The sequence below is a fragment of the Trachurus japonicus genome, chromosome 15 (genome assembly GCF_045865225.1).
Source record: "Trachurus japonicus isolate A0001 chromosome 15, Traja_1.0".
Classification (NCBI taxonomy): Eukaryota; Metazoa; Chordata; class Actinopteri; order Carangiformes; family Carangidae; genus Trachurus; species Trachurus japonicus.
The window spans coordinates 23,087,547-23,108,507 of record NC_140921.1 but is presented as its reverse complement, the minus strand read 5'-3'; the positions used below and the strand labels follow the sequence as shown (position 1 = coordinate 23,108,507).

The 20,961-nt window shown below is 42.6% G+C and overlaps 1 protein-coding gene across 8 annotated transcripts; it reads left to right on the top strand.

Annotated features, from left to right (window-relative positions):
- The first annotated feature begins 164 nt into the window (after window positions 1-164).
- lrrfip2 (leucine rich repeat (in FLII) interacting protein 2) lies at window positions 165-20,365 on the top strand. Of its 8 annotated transcripts, XM_085800570.1 has the most exons (27): window positions 165-366; window positions 1,682-1,842; window positions 6,983-7,069; window positions 7,537-7,596; window positions 8,272-8,331; window positions 8,475-8,513; window positions 8,686-8,757; window positions 9,454-9,501; window positions 9,618-9,680; window positions 9,931-10,020; window positions 10,618-10,674; window positions 11,095-11,148; window positions 11,293-11,349; window positions 12,329-12,400; window positions 12,706-12,819; window positions 13,243-13,284; window positions 14,648-14,779; window positions 15,265-15,336; window positions 16,222-16,392; window positions 16,494-16,586; window positions 16,977-17,069; window positions 17,791-17,892; window positions 18,522-18,654; window positions 18,855-19,025; window positions 19,123-19,202; window positions 19,330-19,434; window positions 19,520-20,365. In XM_085800570.1, the coding sequence occupies exons 2-27, from the start codon at window positions 1,753-1,755 to the stop codon at window positions 19,628-19,630; spliced, it is 2,268 nt and encodes a 755-aa protein (XP_085656696.1). In that variant the 5' UTR covers window positions 165-366; window positions 1,682-1,752; the 3' UTR covers window positions 19,631-20,365. The 8 variants fall into 8 exon arrangements, with proteins under 8 accessions (XP_085656696.1, XP_085656697.1, XP_085656698.1 ...); XM_085800571.1 differs by lacking the exon at window positions 10,618-10,674; XM_085800572.1 differs by lacking the exon at window positions 15,265-15,336.
- The last annotated feature ends 596 nt before the right edge of the window (window positions 20,366-20,961 follow it).

Below are 20,961 nucleotides of genomic sequence, written 5' to 3'. Positions count from 1 at the left end.
AGCCCTGGAAAGTCACTTCGTATGCATTCACGCAAGTCCCAGTCTTTGGAAAACCACTGTCTCACAGTCGGGCTCTACCGCTTGACATGTGGATGTGTCTGAGGGTCCGTGAAGGCAGCATCACACCCTAATTTTCCCAACATCCGGGCTCTTTGGAGCGAACCACCAGTGAGTGTGGAAAGTGGGTAAGGAGGGCAGCGGAGAGCGGCAGAAAGGCGGCGGACTGATGACAGCTGTCAGTGTGGACAAAAACACCTCTGATCTCTGAAGAGAAGCCCGATGGCTCTCTCCTGAAACCCGCGGGACAAAAAGGGACAACGCGGCGGCTGTGGCTGTATCGCGGGGCTGTTGAAAGGTGTCGCGAAGGTAACGTTGTAATGTTGGGATCGGGAGGAGCAGTGCCAGTTTGCTGTTGTGTGTGTCTGTCTCTCAGGAGAGTCGAGGGTAGCCCCACTGGCTAGGCAAGGCAAGCTAACTACTCAGCTAAACGGGTCAGCTAGCCTTGCCTCCTGGGGGACACAGTCTCCGGCGTTGGGGGTCATTGCCGTGGGAAGGACATATTTCGATAGCTGTTGCTATGGAGCGTTAGCTTCCAGTAAAAACGGGTTTTGTAAATGGTAACTTTGTAATGAAAATATCGGGAGGGCGAAATGCTAGTTAGCATTCCTGGTTAGCTCCCTATGGCTCCCTAGCAGCTGGATTACCTCAGTCAACGTTAACGGGAGAATAACTAGCTAGCTGAGGCTAACAGAGCAGTACTCTGGTTTAACTTTAGCGTTAACCCAACTGGTGGTCACTACTCCCTCTCTTTAATGGACACACGGTAATGTTCACGTTGTTAATAGGTGGAAAACTAACAGGGGAAACATTAAATGCTCCTGAAATTGAAGTGTTTGTAAAAGTTGGTTTGTCCAAGGCAGCTAACTTATCACCCTGTTGCCGTTTGATCTCGGATTGTTCCGAATTCATTGATTTGCTATCGTGTGTTTCTGATGCGGTACGTTACCACGGGTCATTGTGGATTTTTGAAATCCACGGCGTTTAGCTCATCAATCGTCCGTAAGGAGAGCGCTCACTCCTCCTCGCCTGGGTACTCTGACTCAGCCGGGTCCAAAACTAGGCGTTTTCCCCCCTCCGTCTGTACCAGCCAGCTCCAGCGCTCTTTTGTCCGTGCGATGTGTTAACTTTGATACTGCTCATCGAACATGTTAACATATAGACGATGAGGAATGCTGTTAAACCACTTATTATACCATTATGCCACCAACTCAAGCCCAACCAGTAAACATGCATGGAGTCAGACCAGTTTCAAATGTCCAAGTAATCACAATGATGATGATGATTATTGTTATTGTTATTATTAGCTGTCCGTTATTGTAATGTTAATGTTAAAATGCTGATTTACGAAGGTGCAGGGGTCCCACATGTCACATTTAAAGCTGCTTCATGTCAGCCTCAACTGTTTATCCAAAGCCCTTGTAAGTGCCATACATGAGTGACTGCCCTGTGTTTTGCAGGAATAGAAGAACTAGATAGGGTAGAGCATGGCTTGAGATTACAGCGTATTAAAAACATTCATAGTGAAATGCAGTTGAAGCTGTGTCAGATGATTCTAACACTTGACTTTGTTTACATCCCATGTTGATGTTTCTTTTTTTTTTTCTCTGGCTTTTTCCTCTAGGTATTTACATTTAGGCTTGTGTATTTTCTGGCTTTCTAAACCACTGGTGGAGCTGCAGTTGCAGAGGCAACATGGGGACACAAGGCTCTGGTAGAAAGCGTGCCCCTCTGAAAGATCGATTCTCAGCGGAGGATGAGGCCTTGAGTAGTATTGCCCGAGAGGTAAGTTTATATAGACTGCATACATACACCCTGTTTTTTGAAGCATTTTTTAACTTGGGTTTAAAGTTACCCTCCATTGCTCCATTCATGCACTTGCAGAATCAATGCTAACATGATTTTATCCAGCTTACAGTAGATACTTCTTGTTTATCCTCATTTAGATAATGGGCTCTTCAAGCATAGGTGAAGAATTGATTTGTCAGTCATTGATGTTTTTAACTTGGGCAGCATCGTTATCATCATCATCATCATCATCATCATATTTTATAAGTAGGAGCAGCAGGTACTTGAAATCATTATCAGCACTCATAATTATTTGACACTGCACTATGACCTAAAGAGAAACCTTTTAGATTAAGAAATATTGATGAAATGCATTATATACCCTGCTTTTTGAAAACGTTAATGTGTATGAAGGATAGGCCTACCAGTAGCCTAATCATTATTGTATTGATCTAATTCTTAAACCAAAGAAACACTTAAAGATGATCTTCCAAATACTATACTATACTATACTGTCAATCTTGTAAAAATTTCACATCATTACATCACTTTTTAACATTAAATCACTTATAATCTGAACTTGATCAAAGAAATATCCTAAACCAGTCCAAATGTATTCAACATTACTCAGCTGTTTATCTCAGTTTCCTGGAATGATTGTGAAAACTATTTAAAACATGTTTAAAAAAATTGTGATCATTTTTCACGATTGTCCTTGGAAAACCTGATGAATTGCAATATGATGATATGGGTTGGTGTAAAAATAGTAGTTCTGACATAAGCCCACAGTTTTGCAGGTTTTTGCCTGGCTTGTTTGATTTGATTCTGTAAACCAGCTTCAAAACACAGACATATTTGGGCCATTTAAAATCAGCCCACCTGTGTGATTATTTGGGATTTAATTCACAATTTTATGCAGAGTTCAGTATATCAGCAGATGGTGTCGTGCGTCAAACTTTATTCTTGCTTGCAAAACTTGTTTCGTCATCCAGAGACAGAAATGTGCTAATTAAGTTGATTTGTAGGTGATGGTCAAAGTTGTGTCAACAAATTAAACATGTATACTTAAATGTGGATATTCAGGTTTTGCGTGTTGATTCGTGTTTCAGCCTCAGTGAGTGGGGACAGCTGGTTTTGACCAAAGAGAAACTGACTTGTAGTGTTTTTGTTTTGGGGGGAAACACAGGCAGAGGAGCAAAGCTGCCTGGCTTGTAACAACTTGCCCAGGGATTATTCCATTTTGTTCCCGGCAGGGCTGCCATTCCTTTGCCTTTTTCCAGAATGAGGTGGCTAAAACCATGATATGCAAAGATCATTTTCACATGTTAAAGGTAATGATTTTTTATGCTAGGGAGGCAATGGTGGCACATGTTTTGCAGATTGTCTGTGAAAATTTCAGATCAGGTCAGATGACTTTCCTTACAGTTAGAAGTGTAACACTGGATAAATCAACTTTTCATTCATGTTTTCCTTGGATAAGAATGCAACGTCTGTGCTGTTAGAAAGTTGTGCAGTGCCTCATTCTTGGGCACTAAGCACAAGGCTCCATTTGCTCTCTTTATAGTCATGCAGGCCGATCATAGAAACATGAGTCATCTGACCCTCCCAGTCAGGTCCTAAATCTGAATCTCTTTGTGGAGCAAAGCAGAGATTAGATCAACTGTTGGTGGGGTCGGTGTCTAACTTGTTGCCCATCGCCTACCTCCAAAACAATCCTTCAAACACTGCAGCTTCTGCTTTGGGTTGTCTGTGTCTGGATATTTTTAAAAAAGTTGCAGCCTGTCTGCCTGTGCTTGGCACAGATCACTGCTGAGAATGACTGTGAATTTGAGCCTGCTCCGTCACCAGCCTCTTGCATTACTGGGCAGTCCGTCCTTTTGAATACCAGGAGCAGCTTGCTTACAAATCTGACAGTGACCAAGTGTTAGAATTAGATGATCATCTCATTCCCGTTGTGACCCAGATTAGGATCTAAGGGAGCTAATGGTACTTGAACAAGGAAATCATTGACTTTTGCTCAGTGTACAGAGGGAGTGTGTCTGTGTGGGTGTTGTTGTGTAGTTCACAGTCCATATGATTTTATGAGTGATATCAACAGTCACTGTTGCATGAAAAGTGTGACACACTGTCTCTTTTTCTATTAGACTGTTTTGGCTGCAGAGAACAAACACGGACTTGAGTGTGACTGGAGTGATTTGACAATTTTATTTTACTTTATCACTTGATACGGCAAGTTTTTTTTAATTTTTTTTTTTACACAGTTTCAATTAATTGTACAACTAGAATTTCACATTGTGTTTTTGCACCACGTAAACGCTGAACACTGAGATGTAATTGCAATGTTACAAGAGTTACCCGAAGGTTGGTCAGGTAGATTAATATCGAAAAGGCACTGTTTATCTTTGTAAACAAATCTATACATTTAAGGGCCTGTTGTTGTATTTTGTTGATAGTTATTATGGATACTACTAAATAAAATGCTGTATACATGTATTTTTATTTTAAGAAAGTTTTTAAGTGTATGCAAGTATTACATTTACAGCATTATCTGCACTTTCTCCTTAGTTGAACACATTGTAAGCTTACTGTATGTCTGACAAATTAAAGTAGACGTCTGACATCCCATAATGCAATCACTTGTTAATGAGTACATGAATTGTTTGCAAAGTACTTTCAGTTTCAACATTGGGATGTTGCGTTGATTAATCAATCTGTTAATTATTTTTTCATTAATTTTGTAGTTTGTCACAGTTTTCCCAGAGCACAGATGTGTTTTCTTATATTGTGTCTCTGGTTGTTGTATGCAGCCAACAGTCTAAATCCCCATAGTAGCAAATTTTAATCTAATTGACAATCACATAAAATAAGATAAGAAGTTAATCCCTATATTTCATTGGAACTGCAGTAACGTGGGCGTTAGCTGGCGTTAATCAAACACTCAGTGACTCTCTGGGCTCTGCAGGTGATCTCATGGTGGATTGATGGTCTCTCATTGCTCATAGCTCCGGAGGTGTGTTTGATAGTGAACTTTTGCCACTCAGGTTACCCTCCCAGCCTCATGATGTGGCTGTTGGAGAGCTGAGGCCAGATGGGAAAGGCTATAGATAGGACAGAGACAGAGAGCTCAGCTGTGCTGCTGTGCAGAGCAGGTCATACTGTCAGACAGCTCAACAGGTGCAGAGCACCGGAGCCAGCCGTGTCTCCTGCTCTCTCATTTGCGTGCCCTCCTCATGTATTCGCCACTTTACTTCCTTTTTCATACCTTGCACAAAGCATGTTTTATTTTGTGACCATCAGCTCAACTCACCAATCACGCTGAGTGCTCATAGGAGGTGGTTACAAAACATCTGACATCCCACGTATCCTTGCAAAACAATGATTAACCGAGAGTGTGGCGCAGACCTTACAGTACATAGTAAAGTTCATATTATGCAGAAAGATTAACACATTAGTTAATGATGTTATTTGTTGTTAACGCATTGTGTATTGAAAATACAGAAACATGTGTTTTTATGTGATAGTCATTATTGTATCTCACTCATCACCTCAGTTCCCCTGATATTATATCACCTGGCTCACAGTTTTTACTCACTGCCTACCTTGGGATGTAACTGTAAAATAAGATTGTTTTGTTAAACTATGAACTGTAGTCTGTCCAGCTGAATACAGCTCCCTTTTACCCAAACATCCACCATGAGTGTTTTGGTCTGTTTTTATATCACTGTTTTGGGTATTGACTCAGTTTTAAAAAAAAAATTCCAGCCATACAACACCAGATAAAGGTAAAAAAAAAAAGAGTCAGAATTTTGGCTGGTTGTTCAGTATTGCCTCAAAACTGTTTGTTCACTTCAGGCTATTATTGAAACGGGAATAGCGTATACCCACAGGCCTTCTGTTCTGGCAGCACAGATAACAAATTGCTGGAATGCTGGAAGTGTTTGTCTGCAGTGAGATACTGTACACAGCATGAACAGTATTTATGGACTGTCTTTTAGTTAGAGATAAAGGGCTGGGCTGCATGAGCAAGTCTGCCATTCTTTGTTGGTGGGGTGTTTAGTTTTCAGGCACGTAGAGTATGTAATCAGTAATATGGATGTAATGGAAGGATAGTCAACAACGTCACCTGTGCGTGATTCCTCAGGGCTGGGTATGGGGCCCGCTTAAATTAGCCTCCTCCGCTGAGGTGCTCTGTAAAATTAGCTCCTGTTCATATTCTGACTCAGTTGGGGGCAAATTGTGTGATGACTACTCTGTTTTTCCCCTCAGAGGGGCTTTTACTGGGCTCAGTTTAGCTCTGACTTCGACTTGTTTGTACTTGGTGAGGTTCAGCTAGTTGTTGTTAAATCCTATCCATGTTTATTGACTGAGCAGAGCCAAATAGCTGCGAGTCGCACTCGCTTCTTCCTTGGTACTGTACCTCTCTGTCAGTTTGTTTTGTGCGCTGTTGGCATCTGCCTCGTCAGGGCTTTAAATGAATCCTCCTGAAACTGATGGTTAACACATGTTGTCGGTGATGAGCCGTCCCATGCGCTCGCTCGCTGTGGACGGGGTCACAGAGCGCACACAGGGAACTGTTCACCGGGGCAAACTGCATCTGGCCTCCAGAATACGGCCCGTCCATGGTCAACCTACAGGCTGCAGTTTGTGGCGGTGCTGAATTTTTATGATATTAAACATATTGTATGTTTATTTTTCAGTTTTGTCTACTTACATCAAAACAGAGGCACATGTATGACACTTCTTCAAGATCTTTTGTCATTTTTATTCTATATTTTATTATCTAAATAATAAACCACACCATGCAGCTCTATGATTGGATCAACCTCATTTTCAAAGGCTGGGATAATTAGGTTCCAGCTAGTAGAAGAAGCTGAGCTCTCATAGGCCTTGACAGTGGTACTTGAAATGAAATGCAGGCATGTGAACATTTTCCACTGTGTCTTTTCCCTTACAGGAAGTGGATGGCTTTAGCGGCCAAATACACTCATGTAAATTGTGTCCTTTTTTTTTCTTTCTTTTTTTTTGGAGAGTGAAGCTATCCCCTTCCTTGAACTCATTGGGCATGTCCTCCCTCAGAGAGGAACCTTTACCACTTTCCATTCATGGCTGACAAGTGCGTTCATGTTGTGTCTCACAGGCGGAGGCGAGGCTGGCAGCGAAGAGGGCGGCTCGGGCGGAGGCCAGGGACATTCGAATGAGGGAACTCGAACGGCAGCAGAAAGAGGTATACAACACAAATTGGACCCGAAGTCCTGGCAAAGATGGACTGTGACCATGATTCAGCTCAACAAGCAGACAGATCAACTCTACCATGGATGTGGAAATATGCCTTTCTACCGTAATCCTATTGTTGTTTCTTCATTACATATTCCCTGGGTAGCTACTACAATAACTGATTTGGTTTTTTTTGCAAGCTGTTCATCTGCATCCATTGTCACCGGTGCAGAGGAGCTGTTTGGCTCCACGTCTTGCAGAAGAAATGTATTAATAAATCTGACATTGCTAACAGAAAAAAAAACAAAAAAAAAACCCTAGCCACAGGAAGAAAAATATAAATGCTGCATGTCCACAGATGTTCACAAAATATCTATTCTTGTTGTCAGTCACCCTTTTTTTTTTTTTTTTTGACATTTTCAGTTATGATTGAAGTATGATTGTATGTTTTTCCTGGCACTTCTTCCCTCTGTCCAGCTTTCTCACCACTCATCTGGCAGTAGCAACAGAAAATGGGGTCAGATCCACCAGTGGATGGTAGGAGAACAAGAGAGTGTCGCAGCCTCACCGTCCACTAACAGCCTGTTGTGTGGGATTGAGCCCCAGTCAGCCCTGACCGTTTAGCTACACTTGACTCACAGACTACGCTGTACCTCACTGTGGAAATATGCCTCACTGCAGAAATATCCCCCAAGAGTGTTATTTGCTTTGGAGACACCGTAATCTTTGACTGTGTGTATCTGTAGAGGCTTTGGCCTTTGACTTTATTTAGAGTGGGTGAGTCTGCATGCAAGTAGGTGGTTTGGACATTTAGCCGTAACCGGGAATGACGGACGGTTCTGAAATGTTAATGGAGCAGCGTTGCATGGAATTAATCAGATGTGTGTTGGTGTTTTGCCTCAGTCAGGAGAAAAATACAGTAGGTTTTTACTGCACACTGTCACGTTGCTTCTTTTTTTTTTAGAGACAGATGAGACAAAAATGTGCAGTATATTAGCTGCTGTTGTATATCATTAATCTTGCTGCTGCGCTTAAGGAGAATAACATTTGCGAATGTTTATGACATCCAGTTGGTTATAAACATGATGACAGAAGTTGTTTTTGCGTGGTTTGGAGCTTTTGCATAGCAACTGTTAAGCATTTCATTGACCTTATTTGCCCTTTGTGATTGAGCCTCTCTCCACTTTCACCAACTCTCCCCCCTGACTCCAGGCTGACACAGAAAAAGCCAGATCCTCTAGTAGTAGTAGAGCCAGCAGTCATCACCGCCGGGTCTGTATCTCCCCCACACACTTCCTCTTTGTCTGTCTGCATTTCCTTTCTTCTCTCTCCTATAATCCCGCAGTTAATCTCTCATCACACATGTTCCTCTCTGTCTGCTTTTCTACTGTGACTCTATGTTTCCACATTAACAGGGGCTGGATGATGATGTCATGTCAGTCCGCAGCTACAGGGTGCGTACATAATACACCTCTGCCAGCCCTCATAGGGGCACGGTAATGTGTGAAAGCTCATGTTGAAGTAATACATTAGGATGAAATAGGATTTGGGGTCATTACATACTAAAAATGTCCTTGGGAAGTTTTACCTCAATGTTTGTCTTTGTTTTGTTTCTTTACTTTGAAGTCTACTTCGTCAGCAGTACGTGACTTGGGCTCTAGTAAAAGTCGATCCAGTTCCCGTAAAAGAGACGGCTTGGTGCGTTACGTCTGCATGTGTGTGTGTGTGAGATCATAATGTATATTTGTGTGAGTTTGGCAACAGGTTTAATACCAGGATTCTCAGCATGTAACCAGAGTTCAGGTCTGGTGATCTTTATTGTGTGAAGCACAACTAACTCAGTCATTCAACAACAGCCAGAATATGTTTTTCGGATAAATCCGCAGAGTGGGTTTTACCTGCATGGAGATGTAGCACTGGATTTCCTCCCTGTCTCATCCTTGAAAGTGTTGCTGTGTGATTCTGATGGATTGACGTTGACATCTGAGGAGCATTTTTATTTCGTACCTCCAAATCTTTCATTGTTGTGCTGACGATTTGCACCTTGACGAGATATTTTAGCAGTTGTCAGCTAGGGATCGAAATATCAAACAACACTGTGGACACAATGAGCTGCCACTGGCGACAGCCGGGTTATGTTGGCGGTATTTGTTCCAACAAACTGACAAATGTTTTTGTTCCATCACTGTGGCTTTGGCAGCGTGAAGGAAAATAAACAGTTTCCTTTGTCAGTTGTGTGGGATTATTTAACCTATTGCACAACTAACTCGAGTCTTAATGAGGCGCATGCAGTGTGTTTTCCCAATGCAGACCTGAGACCTGGCCTAACCAGCTGTGCTCAGATGTTTGTTTGTCTTCTGATCATAATCCTGATGACTCCTGTTCTCCCATCAGGCCGATGGCCTTTCCAGTAGCTCCACCCTCAAGAGCTCCCGCTCCACTGTATGTATACGTGTGATGATCATTCAGTTACCTCTATGCAGTTATCTTCTAGCCCTTTGTCTCATTTCAAGGTGTCTTTTTTTTTTTTTTTTTTTACATTTGTCTGGACTGAACAGAGTTCTGTGTACAATGACCTGCACGGCTATAAAAAGTCTTCATCCTCGAAGAAGGACCTGCTGGTCAGTTCAGTTGCTATCTGTGCTGTAGCCTCAAGCATGGAGGCAGTTTAGACTAACAACGTTGGTTTGTGGTGATTTACCGTTGATCGACTTATCCCCCCCTCCCTCTGATAAAACCAACTATTTATTACAGTCTGAAATGTCACATAGAGGATGAATGTGTCTGAAATAGATGTTAGTCTGGCACGTGAGGAGAAAATTTGTCACGTCAGAGTTTGTTTGAGGTCATATCATGTTGCTACTCTTCCAGACTGGTCTGTACCACGATCAGAGGAACTACACCAGCCTAACGAAGACCAAAGCTCCATCTTCACTCTCCACTTCCACCTATCAGCCTCGGGTCAGTCGTCCTCTGAGTGCCGTCCAGCTTTTAGCAGTTTGATACACGGGCTGACAGTTGAAGGACACCAGCCTACTCCTATCTGCATGCATCTAGTTTATTATACCACATTTATATGTCTTTGCATAGATGTTGCATAACTGCAACAAGGGCTATTGTTTTTTGTTGTCATAAAAACATCAAAGCAAAGAGATAAATGTATCTATTGTAGGCTACATAATGTTGCATAGGAAGCCAAGCCGTGGCTGTGTGATGGAGATATCCATCCACTACTAAACAGTTCTCATGATCATTTGAATTCATGTAAATTGCTTGCAGACTGACAAAGGCGGCGCTCTGCCAGCACTTTAAACCGTCACCTCACCTGACTCCCCCGCTCAACACTTTTGGCTGAAGGCCCTTAATGCTACCGAGTCAGCAAAACATTCATCCTGTTTCCACTCTTCTCCAGCTCTCTAGTCACTCTGCACTTCACATTCTGGCTACAGCCCTCTTCTGCCCTCTGAACTGACACCACCACCCCCACCACCCCTCCCTCCCTTCCTTGCCCCCCCCAACCGCCACCCCCACCTCCTCCTCCTCCTCCTCTCTCGACAGGCCAACACTTCCTTGTCCTCCACCACTGGCACGGGGCTGGCTCGCAGCTACAGCACGGTCAGTTTCTGCTCGCCGGGTGGCCAGCAGCTCTCTGCATGCCTCTAGTTACCTTCAGAAGTAAACCAGAACCCCCCTCCCCTTATCTCTCTCTCTCTCTCTCTCTCACTCTCACTCTCTCTGTCATGGCCACATACATCTGATAGGATGCCGAGGCACTTATATTTAGCTCCTGGACACTCTGAGTACTTGGCGGTGTCCAGAGATTTGTGCTTCACTCAGATAAGGCAGTATTTTATGTGAAGCCTTTTGTTGCACGACTGAAACAAATTGATGCTGGAAATCCAAGAGTCTTTCTATTTATTGCATGGCACAGAGACGGCCTTTTTCTACCCAACCTACTTAGCTTGTGTGTCCAAAGATTTATGCTCCCTCTCGTGTTTTGCTGAGTCCGGCATTGTCTCCCACGTGTGCCCTCAGGCCTCTATTTATGACGACACCGGTCTTTACGGCTCGGGCTACAGTTCAAGAGCTGTAAGTCTCCTGGATGTTTGACAAACAACATTGCAGCAATGTCACCGCCACAGCTGCGCAGTGTTGCGCCTGTGGCCTCACGTCTGTCTTCATGTTAATCCCTGTGTCCTGTCGTCGTCCTCCTCCTCCTCCTCCCACCCACAGCCCTCTGAGTACAGCTGGTACTCCTCTGGAGCCAGCTCAACCCGCAGCAGCCCTGTGGTGAGCACCTTACAACCACCGCCACCCTGCATGATGTCAGCTAACACCACATGCAGACACAGACTCTAACAGGCTCCCCGTCGCCTCCTCCTCTGGACGATGTTGACCACACATACCAAACGGCCTACAGCTTGTTTTAGAGACCAGCATCCTTGACTGGAGTGTGTGTGAGAATAAGAATTTCTTCTGCCGTGCTGTGTAGGCTAAGATGCTGTAGCTAGGTTGTAGGGCTGGGACGATATGCTTTTCTCCCGATTCGATTCTTCTATGATTTTTTGGATGCCGATTCGATTTAAATTGCGATTCTACGATATTGCCGATTTTCTTGATTTTTAGTCTGCATTTTTAACACCAGTGAAACAGTTGAATGATTATGATTGTCAACAGACTATTCCAGGAACCATATTTCCCCCAAAAACACACATCACATGTACAGTAAGTCAGTTTTTAAGATTTATTCAGCAGCAATATATATGTTTACTCTATTTTCAAAAGCCTGGACTGCATAAAAGAGGCTTCTGAAACCTTTCTGACAAAATGAGATATAGACTGAGGTAAACTGCTGCATTTTAACATTTATCTACACACAAATACTGTAGGAGCCTATAAATTAACATACTCCATTATAAAGTGAACTTTATACCCTTATAACCCTTTTCACAACCTGGACTCTCTGTATGTAAAAAAGGCAAACAAATGCAGATTGCACAATATACATGCATTGCTTCATCGGACTTATCATACTTCCAGTCGGTGTATCGGACTAAATGATCCAAATTGCATGAGTCGGCAATACTCATAGTGTAAACCATGAATGTTGAGTGTTGAATACAGGGGCTGCTACTGGATGTCTACGGGTTGCTATTTGAACATGATGTGTGTGTCAGAGAAAGCCTTGGGCATGCAGCTACCCTCTTACTTTTAATTTCTCATTATGTGTGTCTTTGTGTGTGTGTGTGTGTGTGCGTATTCCCGTCAGAACTCCTCAGATGATGACACTGTCAGCAGCGTGTCCCAGGATCGTGCCGGCAGAGGCCGCAGGGACAGTGTGGTGAGCTGTAGGGACGGGGGGCTGCACATAATCTAGACTGACGCTCACAGTAGTTGATGGTCAAGTAATGAAAGTCGTTTTTCAGCTGCTTCTATTGATGTACTGTGTGAGAGTAACAGGTTTGTAGCTATCGTACATTTTTAATGCCTCAACCGTGAAGGGTGATCTCCTCTGGCTCTGTATATCACTGTTTTTCTTCTGTCCTTTTCCTCTTTGATGATTATTTCTCTTTGGTCTGTTTTATTATTTATCTCTTTGCCTTTCATCTTTACCCTGTGTTTGTGTGTGTGTGTGTATGTGAGCAGTCGTCTGACTTCTCAGACATTAGCGAGTCGGCTGCTGATTATTTCAGCCGCTCCAACCGAAGAGGCAGTATTGTCTCTGACCTCGATGATTTGAGCATTCCAGACCTGGACGCTGTAAGTGGACGAACTAAGCTCACGCCCGTGGGCTGGGAAATGCAGTGCTGCACCAATGATGGATGAATTATGATGCATGACTACTAGTCACTTTTAGTTTAGTTTTTTTTTAAACTAATCCCACATCCTGTGTTTGAGGAGAGCCATATAAAGAGTAGCTGAAGTAGCTCTGACTCCAGTGTGAACCAGCATGGACTGAGTAAACATATCATTTTAGAAGGAGTGGTGTGATTCATTCATTGTTTCATTTGGTTTGTCAACTCTGTGAACATGCAGCATTTATCTCTGACTCACATGAGCTCCTGCACTGACTCTCTGATGTGCAGAGAAAGGACACAGCTCGAAGCATGACCACAGACAGTATTGCATGCTACTGGGAATGGTGTGCAACTAATTCTACAGCACATTTTCTTTCTGTTTCAGCTGGATGAAAAATGTGACAAGCAGTATACAGATTATAGTCGGGTGAGTACACCATTATTTTGTTGTTTTACTTCATGAAATATCGTAAACAGGCACCTGTGTAGCTTCTCCTCCACTCCGTTCACTTCAAAGAAGGGATGTCACAATTACTTGTTTTCACAATTAATCGCGGTATTAAACACCACAATTAATTGATCGCAAAGATTCCTAAATACCTTCACTTTCCAAAAAAAGAAGAGAAGATGTGCGCCAAAGTAATGATAAATGCACAGATACTGGTCCATTTACCTAACGTAGCATTGAATTGGTAGGAATTTAAATGCTAGAGTGTCATTTGTAATTAAAAAAAAAAGATTAAAATTAACTTAAACATTTGGTATCGATGACAATTAATGACTTGAATATTTCAAACACTTCCCTGGCGGATTAATAATTGGTCATATTTTAATAGATATTTAAAATATTTTATAATTAGTCATGTATATTTTAACTATACTTGATTTTACAAATTAATAGGGTTGCAAACTTCTGGGAATTTTCAAAGTTGGAAACTTTCCATGGGAATTAACGGGAATATATGGGAATCAACAGGAATATATGGGAATAAACGGGAATAAATCCAAAATTTACTAAATTGATTGGTGAGGGTGAGTAATATTTTACTCAACATTCATGTTTTTGTGGTTCAGTAAAAGAATTGATTGTTCATACAAGAATTAAAACTTGATGAAGTTCTACTCACAAATAAATCTGTTGAAATGTCAAGTTTTTTAAATTATATTATTTTGCATGGATGTCTGCTTATGACAAAAAAAAAAAAAAAATATATATATATATATATATATATATATATATATATATATATATTCATAAATTGCCAATAATTCCCGCAAATTTCCATAATTCCCATGGAAAGTTTCCAATTTGGACTATTTCCAAAATTCCCCATCTCAACTTCCCATGGAAAGTTTCTGGAAATTTACTGGAGATTTTCCACCCCTTTGCAACCCTACACATTAATAGTGTTGTGAAATTAATTAATGCATAATAATAGTGATAATCATAATACCGTGATTATTTCTCTGACAATAATTGTACAAAAAAAATTATTATGGTGACATCTTGCTCACACTCCACTGACCTATACGTACATAGTTACAGTGTAACCAACACAGTGCGTCAACAGAAGTATAAGGTGTCTTTTGTACACACTGCCTGTTGTGATTGTGAACTAGTTTGTCAAGTTAAAAAAAAAAGAAAACACTTCAGCACATGACGGTGACAGTATCTCCCTCAGGAGGGTTTGAGGATCATTGAAGGGGTCACAGGATGGTGTTAAAAAAACATAATGGAGTTGTTCTATTTTTCTTCTGACTCTGACTCCTGTTGCTCGTTGCGTCGGCAGCCCTCTTCCCGATGTGCCACCCCGGGCCTCTCGGCAGCCACCCTGGCATCGCTGGGCGGCACCTCGTCACGGCGGGGCAGCGCAGACACCGGTAGCGTCTACGACCCAGACACCAGTCTGAGTGAACTTAGGGTAAGGTGCACAACACACACAGTGCTCAACTCTCTGCACATGCCCCCCAATGAGGTGATTAGAAATGCAAATGAATGAATTCTAAGGAGAGGAAATGATACTCGTATACTTGACCCTGTTGGTCATCATCACCTTCCTTTATAGTGCTGAAATCCATATGTTCTATATTTTTGAGCCGTTTATTTATTTATCTGTTCTCTCTGCATATGAAGCTCCCACAGCATTGCCTCTGTTGTGCCCCTCCCCGCTTTAGTGTGTCTGCTTTAACCGTTTTTTTTCTTTGAAGTATGCACGGGAGGTCTGGATTTGACATGTGTCCTGTGTAGCTCCTCCTCTTATATCTGGGTGTCATGTGTATGCCAGCTACACTGTCTCTGAGACGGCAGCACGGGTGCTTTGTTATCTCTCCTCGATGCCTCCCCCCCCCCCACCCCTCTCTGATGCCCCGGTTCACCCCAACCAATTCCTTCCATCTGCCCTTACAGGATATCTATGAACTAAAGGACCAGATTCAGGATGTAGAAGGGCGGTACATGCAAGGGCTTAAAGAGCTGAAGGTAGAGGGGCTTGAGCTCACAGCATGCCTTCTCTTGTCCTCTGGGAGCAGTATGGCGTCACTAACCCTCCCCTTCCCCATTCATACCCCCCCCTCCCCACTTCCCTCCCCTAGCTCCTAACACCACAGCCATATCTTTGCGTTGCTCCCCGTCTGAATTGCGTAATGATCCTTCCTTTTGCATGATCTTCCTCCCTCACTTCCTGTTTTGATCCAACAACTCTCTGGTTGTGAGTGACACTCCAGCATTTCAGCTGTGTCTCAGAGGTGTGAGAAGAAGAGCAACAAGCTCCACCTGCTGACAGACAACAGCAGTGCTTCCAACTAGGAAGCTCCTCTTTCACGCAGGCTGTCGTTGCCTCAGTGTTGGATGATTTGACACCTCCATTCACCTTCAACATCTTCCCTTTCTCTTTGGAAGGACACTATGATGTATTGATAGGAGTAGTTCACTAACAAAGCCTGATCTCTGTAGAGTCCGATGCAGCTGATCCACTTTTTAGTTAGATCACTTTTCATCATCTAGTTTCCTGGCTCACTTGTAGTTCTCTCTTTCAGATCCCCTTTTCTTTTTTTGCCTTGTTTCACTCCTGACGGCGATTTAATGCATTCCAATTATTGTTTCCTCAATGTCACCATTTACGTGTCACACATCAGTCCCCAATAAGTTTATTTTAAAATGGAAAAACACCACAACTGGTACATAACTTTACCAGTGTCACATTTAGAAAAAAAGACAAGGAGTTTGTAGCATGTTTGTTGTGTTAAATGTGTGTTTTTTGTTGTTGTTTTTAACAAAGTGCCACAGAGCCCACCTGATGCATGTAGGTGAGCTGTGCTTTAAAGGGGTTTACTCTGTTTATTAACATGCTTTTACCCATATCAGGAGTCACTTGCAGAGGTGGAGGAGAAGTATAAGAAAGCCATGGTATCGAACGCACAGCTGGATAATGACAAAGCCAACCTCATCTATCAAGTCGACACACTAAAGGACGTCATAGAGGAGATGGAGGAGCAGACGTCTGAAATGAGGAGGGAGCTGGAAGACAAGTCAAAGGTGAAATATCAATCATGTCGTATGACTTACAAGAAATCTATTTCATGCGTATATATTTGTGTGGAAGGGTTGTGGCCGACGCGTTCTCTCTGTGGTTTCAGGAACTAGAAAGACAAAAGCACACGTGTACGGTTCTGCAGCACAAACAAGAAGAACTGAAAGAGGGAATCCGCCAGAGAGATGAGCTTATAGAAGTAAGAACCACGTCAGACTGCTTTCCTGTCAGCACCTTGTCAGGTGTAGGTATCTGCAGAGGAGACGTTTCTGCAGCAGCTTTGATAAGGATTGACCGGCACTGGCCCCGCCTCCAAGTCTTCTCCCAGCCTACTGCTCTGTCCCCTCTGACATCAGCCCTGCTTCATCGTCCCGTCTGACTCTGAACACTCGTTCATTCCTCTCTGTGTCATCTCCTCAATTGAGTCTTTTCTCACCCGTTTCACCTGTACCTGTCGTTTTTGTATCTGTATGTTATTTATGTGCATTTTCTCTTCTTTTGTCTTTTATTTTTCCCCCATTCAAATTTTTTCCTTTTCTGTTCTTATCCTGCGCCGCGTCATCTTGTCACTGCTTAACAACCGCTCCAGGAGAGCCAGCGAATGCAGACTAAGTTAGATGCCCTCACCAGAGAGGTGTTTGACCTGCAGGAAACGATAAACTGGAAGGACAAAAAGATCGGGGTAGGAGGTCCCTCACGCGTGCTCCGACAGACCACGAGAGGCAATAGATGGTTGAGCTTTTTACAGCCTTTAGGCACGGCATGCATCCGGCTCTTTTGCCTCTCGTGCTGTCTCTGCATGATGGAGACTCTTAGGCATAAGCAGTACCCCAACCCATGCACATGCACGGTTTGGATTTTTGCATGTCGACGTACTGTGCCTAACAGCGTTTTCAGTTTGGACCGTGCAGCCTCAGCTAACAATGCAAGTGCACTGTGTTAAAGCTTGACACGCACATGCTGCAAAAAGCTTTTTAGAGAATTGAATATAAACTTAAGAGGTGAATTCTAGCATGACATGCATGTCCCACCTGTGGATCAGCTAGCTTGGTAGTTAAGCCGTAGTTTTACTGATGAAAGCATCGTACTAATAAGTAGCTTTTTACTGCTAAGTGCATAAATCAGAAGAAATCATCTCCCATCAGCCCCTGTGCTCTACCGCTCCTCTTAACTTTACCCTGTAACATTTCCTGAGAGCATGTCACCTTGTCCTCATCTCTTTGTTGACTGTCTGTTTCTACATTCTTTCTGTTTATGGCTTCAAGTGCACTGTGCACGTTGTTGTCGTGTGCATGGTACATGGTCTTGCCGTAGCATGTGGTGTTGCATGTCTGTCCGGAGTCTATCCAACTTCTCCTCTGCCTCTTCTCCTCTCTCTTGTCTTCTCTCGTCTGTGTGGCCAGGCCCTAGAGAGGCAGAAAGAGTACTTTGATTGCATTAGGAATGAGAGAGATGAGCTCAGAGATGAGCTTGCTGACATCAAGGAGAAGGCCAAAGCAGGAGAGGTAGGTCCACTAAGTCGCAGACGAAAAGAAAAACAAGGTGACTTTCTGGCCAAAGAACTGCTTTTTTCACTTTTCCGTTTCATTGGAAGCCATTTAATTCTCTCAGACCTGCTGCTGTGTTGTACTTTTTACTTCTTCATCTTTGTTTCCTCTTCATTCTCCTGGTATTTCCCAGTTCCATCTGCACTTGATGGATTTGTTGTTTATAGATGATATGCATGTAATGTCACCACAGTAACTTCCTGGAGTGGCAAACACACAGCAGTCAGCATCTGTTATTGAGCACACACATGGTAAAAATGTTAAAAATAGGACATACTGCTTAAACATCAAAGAGCTGTTGTGCACATGACTGTTTAACAGATACAAAAACTATTTATTTCTTTATAGACTGCCCAAGGGTAAAAAATAAGCAGTGTGCAGCAGCACATGGTTTGGATGTGTCTCAATAGAATTGTATTAAAGGTCTTTATTGTTTTGATCAGGCAAATCCTGACACATCTGTCTTCACAGCAGGACACGTAGTCTTTAGTTTCTGCTTTCAGGTTTTCATTAATCCCCAGCGTTAGGGTACATATTAAATATATATATATATTTATGTTTGTAATTAGCATCTTCTTTCACCACAGAAACATGGGCTGGTCATCATCCCAGACGGCACACCAAACGGAGATGTCAACCATGAGCCTCTGTCCTCAGGGATCACTGTGGTCTCCCAGGAGGCCGCCCAGGTGCTGGAGTCTGCAGGAGAGGGTCCACTGGGTGAGTCACGGATGAGATTGATGAATGCTAAATATAGGGATCTGATTTAGGCGTGTGTTTACATGTACCAAAGCCTGTAATGAGAAGAACACAAGTTCACATGTCAGTGATCCTGTCCAAGCAGCGTGTGTTCCTCGCTGACTTCTCTTCTCCTGAAAGTAAATCACGTCGGTTAAAAGTCTTTTCCTGCTGCTGTGTAGACGTCAGGCTACGGAAGTTGGCAGAGGAGAAGGACGAGCTGTTGTCTCAGATCAGGAAGCTGAAGAATCAGCTGGAGGAGGAGAGACAGAAACACTCAAAGGTGGACAGTGCATACACAGACGGGGAGAGGATGGAGAACGGTACAGACCTGCACTTAATCGAGATGCAGAGTAAGTCGGACATAAAATTGCCCATCTACACATAAAACGAAACGGCCATTCAAACATGATCCGTTTTCTAACTCGCTGTTTTTGTTTTGTTTTGCAGGAGATGCCAACAGGCAGATTAGTGAATACAAATTCAAGATCTCAAAGGCAGAACAGGAAATGGGTACAATGGAACAAAATGTGAGTGAAAAATAAGCACCGCACACAAAATGATAGCAATGTGTATCATGTGTATCATGAAATATGGGAATGTTTTAAGTTTTAAGGCCGTGTGTCACCAGCTGTAAATCCTGCATCTGTTTTTCAGATTAACAGACTTGAAGGCCAAGTGTCCAGGTACAAGGCATCGGCTGATAACTCAGAGAAGATAGAAGACGAACTAAAAGCAGAAAAACGGAAACTTCAAAGAGAGGTAAAGACGCAGACCGGACGGCATTTTTCCATCATGAGCCATCGGCGGGCTGACTGTAACGCATCTCCTCTGTCCTTCCCCACAGCTGCGCACAGCTCTAGATAAGATCGAGGAGATGGAGATGACCAACAACCACCTAGTAAAGCGCCTCGAGAAGATGAAGGCCAACAGGAACGCTCTTCTTTCGCAGCAGTGAGGCAAGGCAGCGTCACCACAGAAGCCCTTAAACTCGCACCTCAGACCTCTGACTGCCATTCTGCATCTGGAGCACATTTCCATTTTCAGCTGTAACACTTTAAGATTTGTAGCTAACCAAAAACACTTACAAAAAAACAACAAACTTGTAGCACAGGAAAAAAGAAACTGAACTGTGTCTGTTTTTTTTTTTTGATTGTTTGGTTTTTAAACCCAGAAGTGTTGGTGTTTTCAGAGGAATGATTCAGAAACTAATAAAACTATTAAAGTTGCTGGGAGATACATCTGAAGAAACTTCTCTAGTCACTACTTAATTTTTCAGAACTTTGTACTACATCATGTTATCCCTGAGATTTTGTTTCTCTCTGGTTGGGTGCTTGGCTGTATTTTGTTTTGTTTATTATTATTTTTTTTCCCTTTTTTCTTTTGTTTTTTTTGATAAGTTGCATGAATGAGTATAATGATGCTTTTAAACTATTCATCCCTCACGGCTGCTCCGGCCCTGCACCTTCTCTGCTTCCCCTCACACAGTGAAGTGCCTTTTCACACTAGGAGACTGGGGGTCTGCACCGCTCAATGAAACCATAATCGTTTTAACAGGTACAGAATGATGTATTTAAGGAAAGGTGCAGTCATTATTTGAAAATATATAGAACCAGCTGTGTCTGCTGCGGTTTCATTGAAATTTTTCAAATATTTAAAAGATTTCTTGACAATAAATGTGTAATTTACAGAAGTGTAGACAATCTGAATCCTTTCTTTGCTCTTTTTTTTAATTGACATAATCATGGTTATAGACTTTTGATACCAAAAATATTTAATTTCACCATTGTTGCAGTTTTGAATCACAGTGGAAAGAAAAGGTCATTTTTTTCCATTATGAAATTTTCTATTATTCAGTTTTGGATTAGTAGTTATGACTGGATTAAGGACAGAGGCACAGTCAGGAACATCCATCCTTCAGCATAAATCATGAAAAATAGTTTTCCAACGCTTGCTATAAACCTGTAATTATTCATAAAGTATTCGGGAGTGAAGGTTTTACTTGATTTCACACTGAGCTCTGATCCCCACTCACTGCACACATGTCTGAGTGGCAGGGGAGCTGTAGAAGTAATAAGTTAAGCTTGTGTGCTGGCACATTTGCAGTATCGTTATGGGACTCAGTTATGTGTCAGTTCTATTTTTCCTGGCTGTGTGTCCCAAGTCTTACTTTTAGAAAACCATGTGAAGGCTTGGCACTTTTAAATAGGCCATTCAGCTCAAGGGTTTCCTGTGAGAGAACAGATCCTTTTATACATCGCGGTATTTGGTCCACACATAAAAATAAAC

What these genes read in the sequence shown, in the direction of transcription:
- lrrfip2 (XM_085800570.1), top strand. Translation starts at nt 1,753, where the DNA reads ATGGGGACACAAGGCTCTGGTAGAAAGCGTGCCCCTCTGAAAGATCGA. An exon ending in TCGAACGGCAGCAGAAAGAG is followed by an intron (nt 7,070 to 7,536) that starts GTATACAACACA and finishes CCCTCTGTCCAG; the next exon opens with CTTTCTCACCACTCATCTGG. An exon ending in CCAGCAGTCATCACCGCCGG is followed by an intron (nt 8,332 to 8,474) that starts GTCTGTATCTCC and finishes CCACATTAACAG; the next exon opens with GGGCTGGATGATGATGTCAT.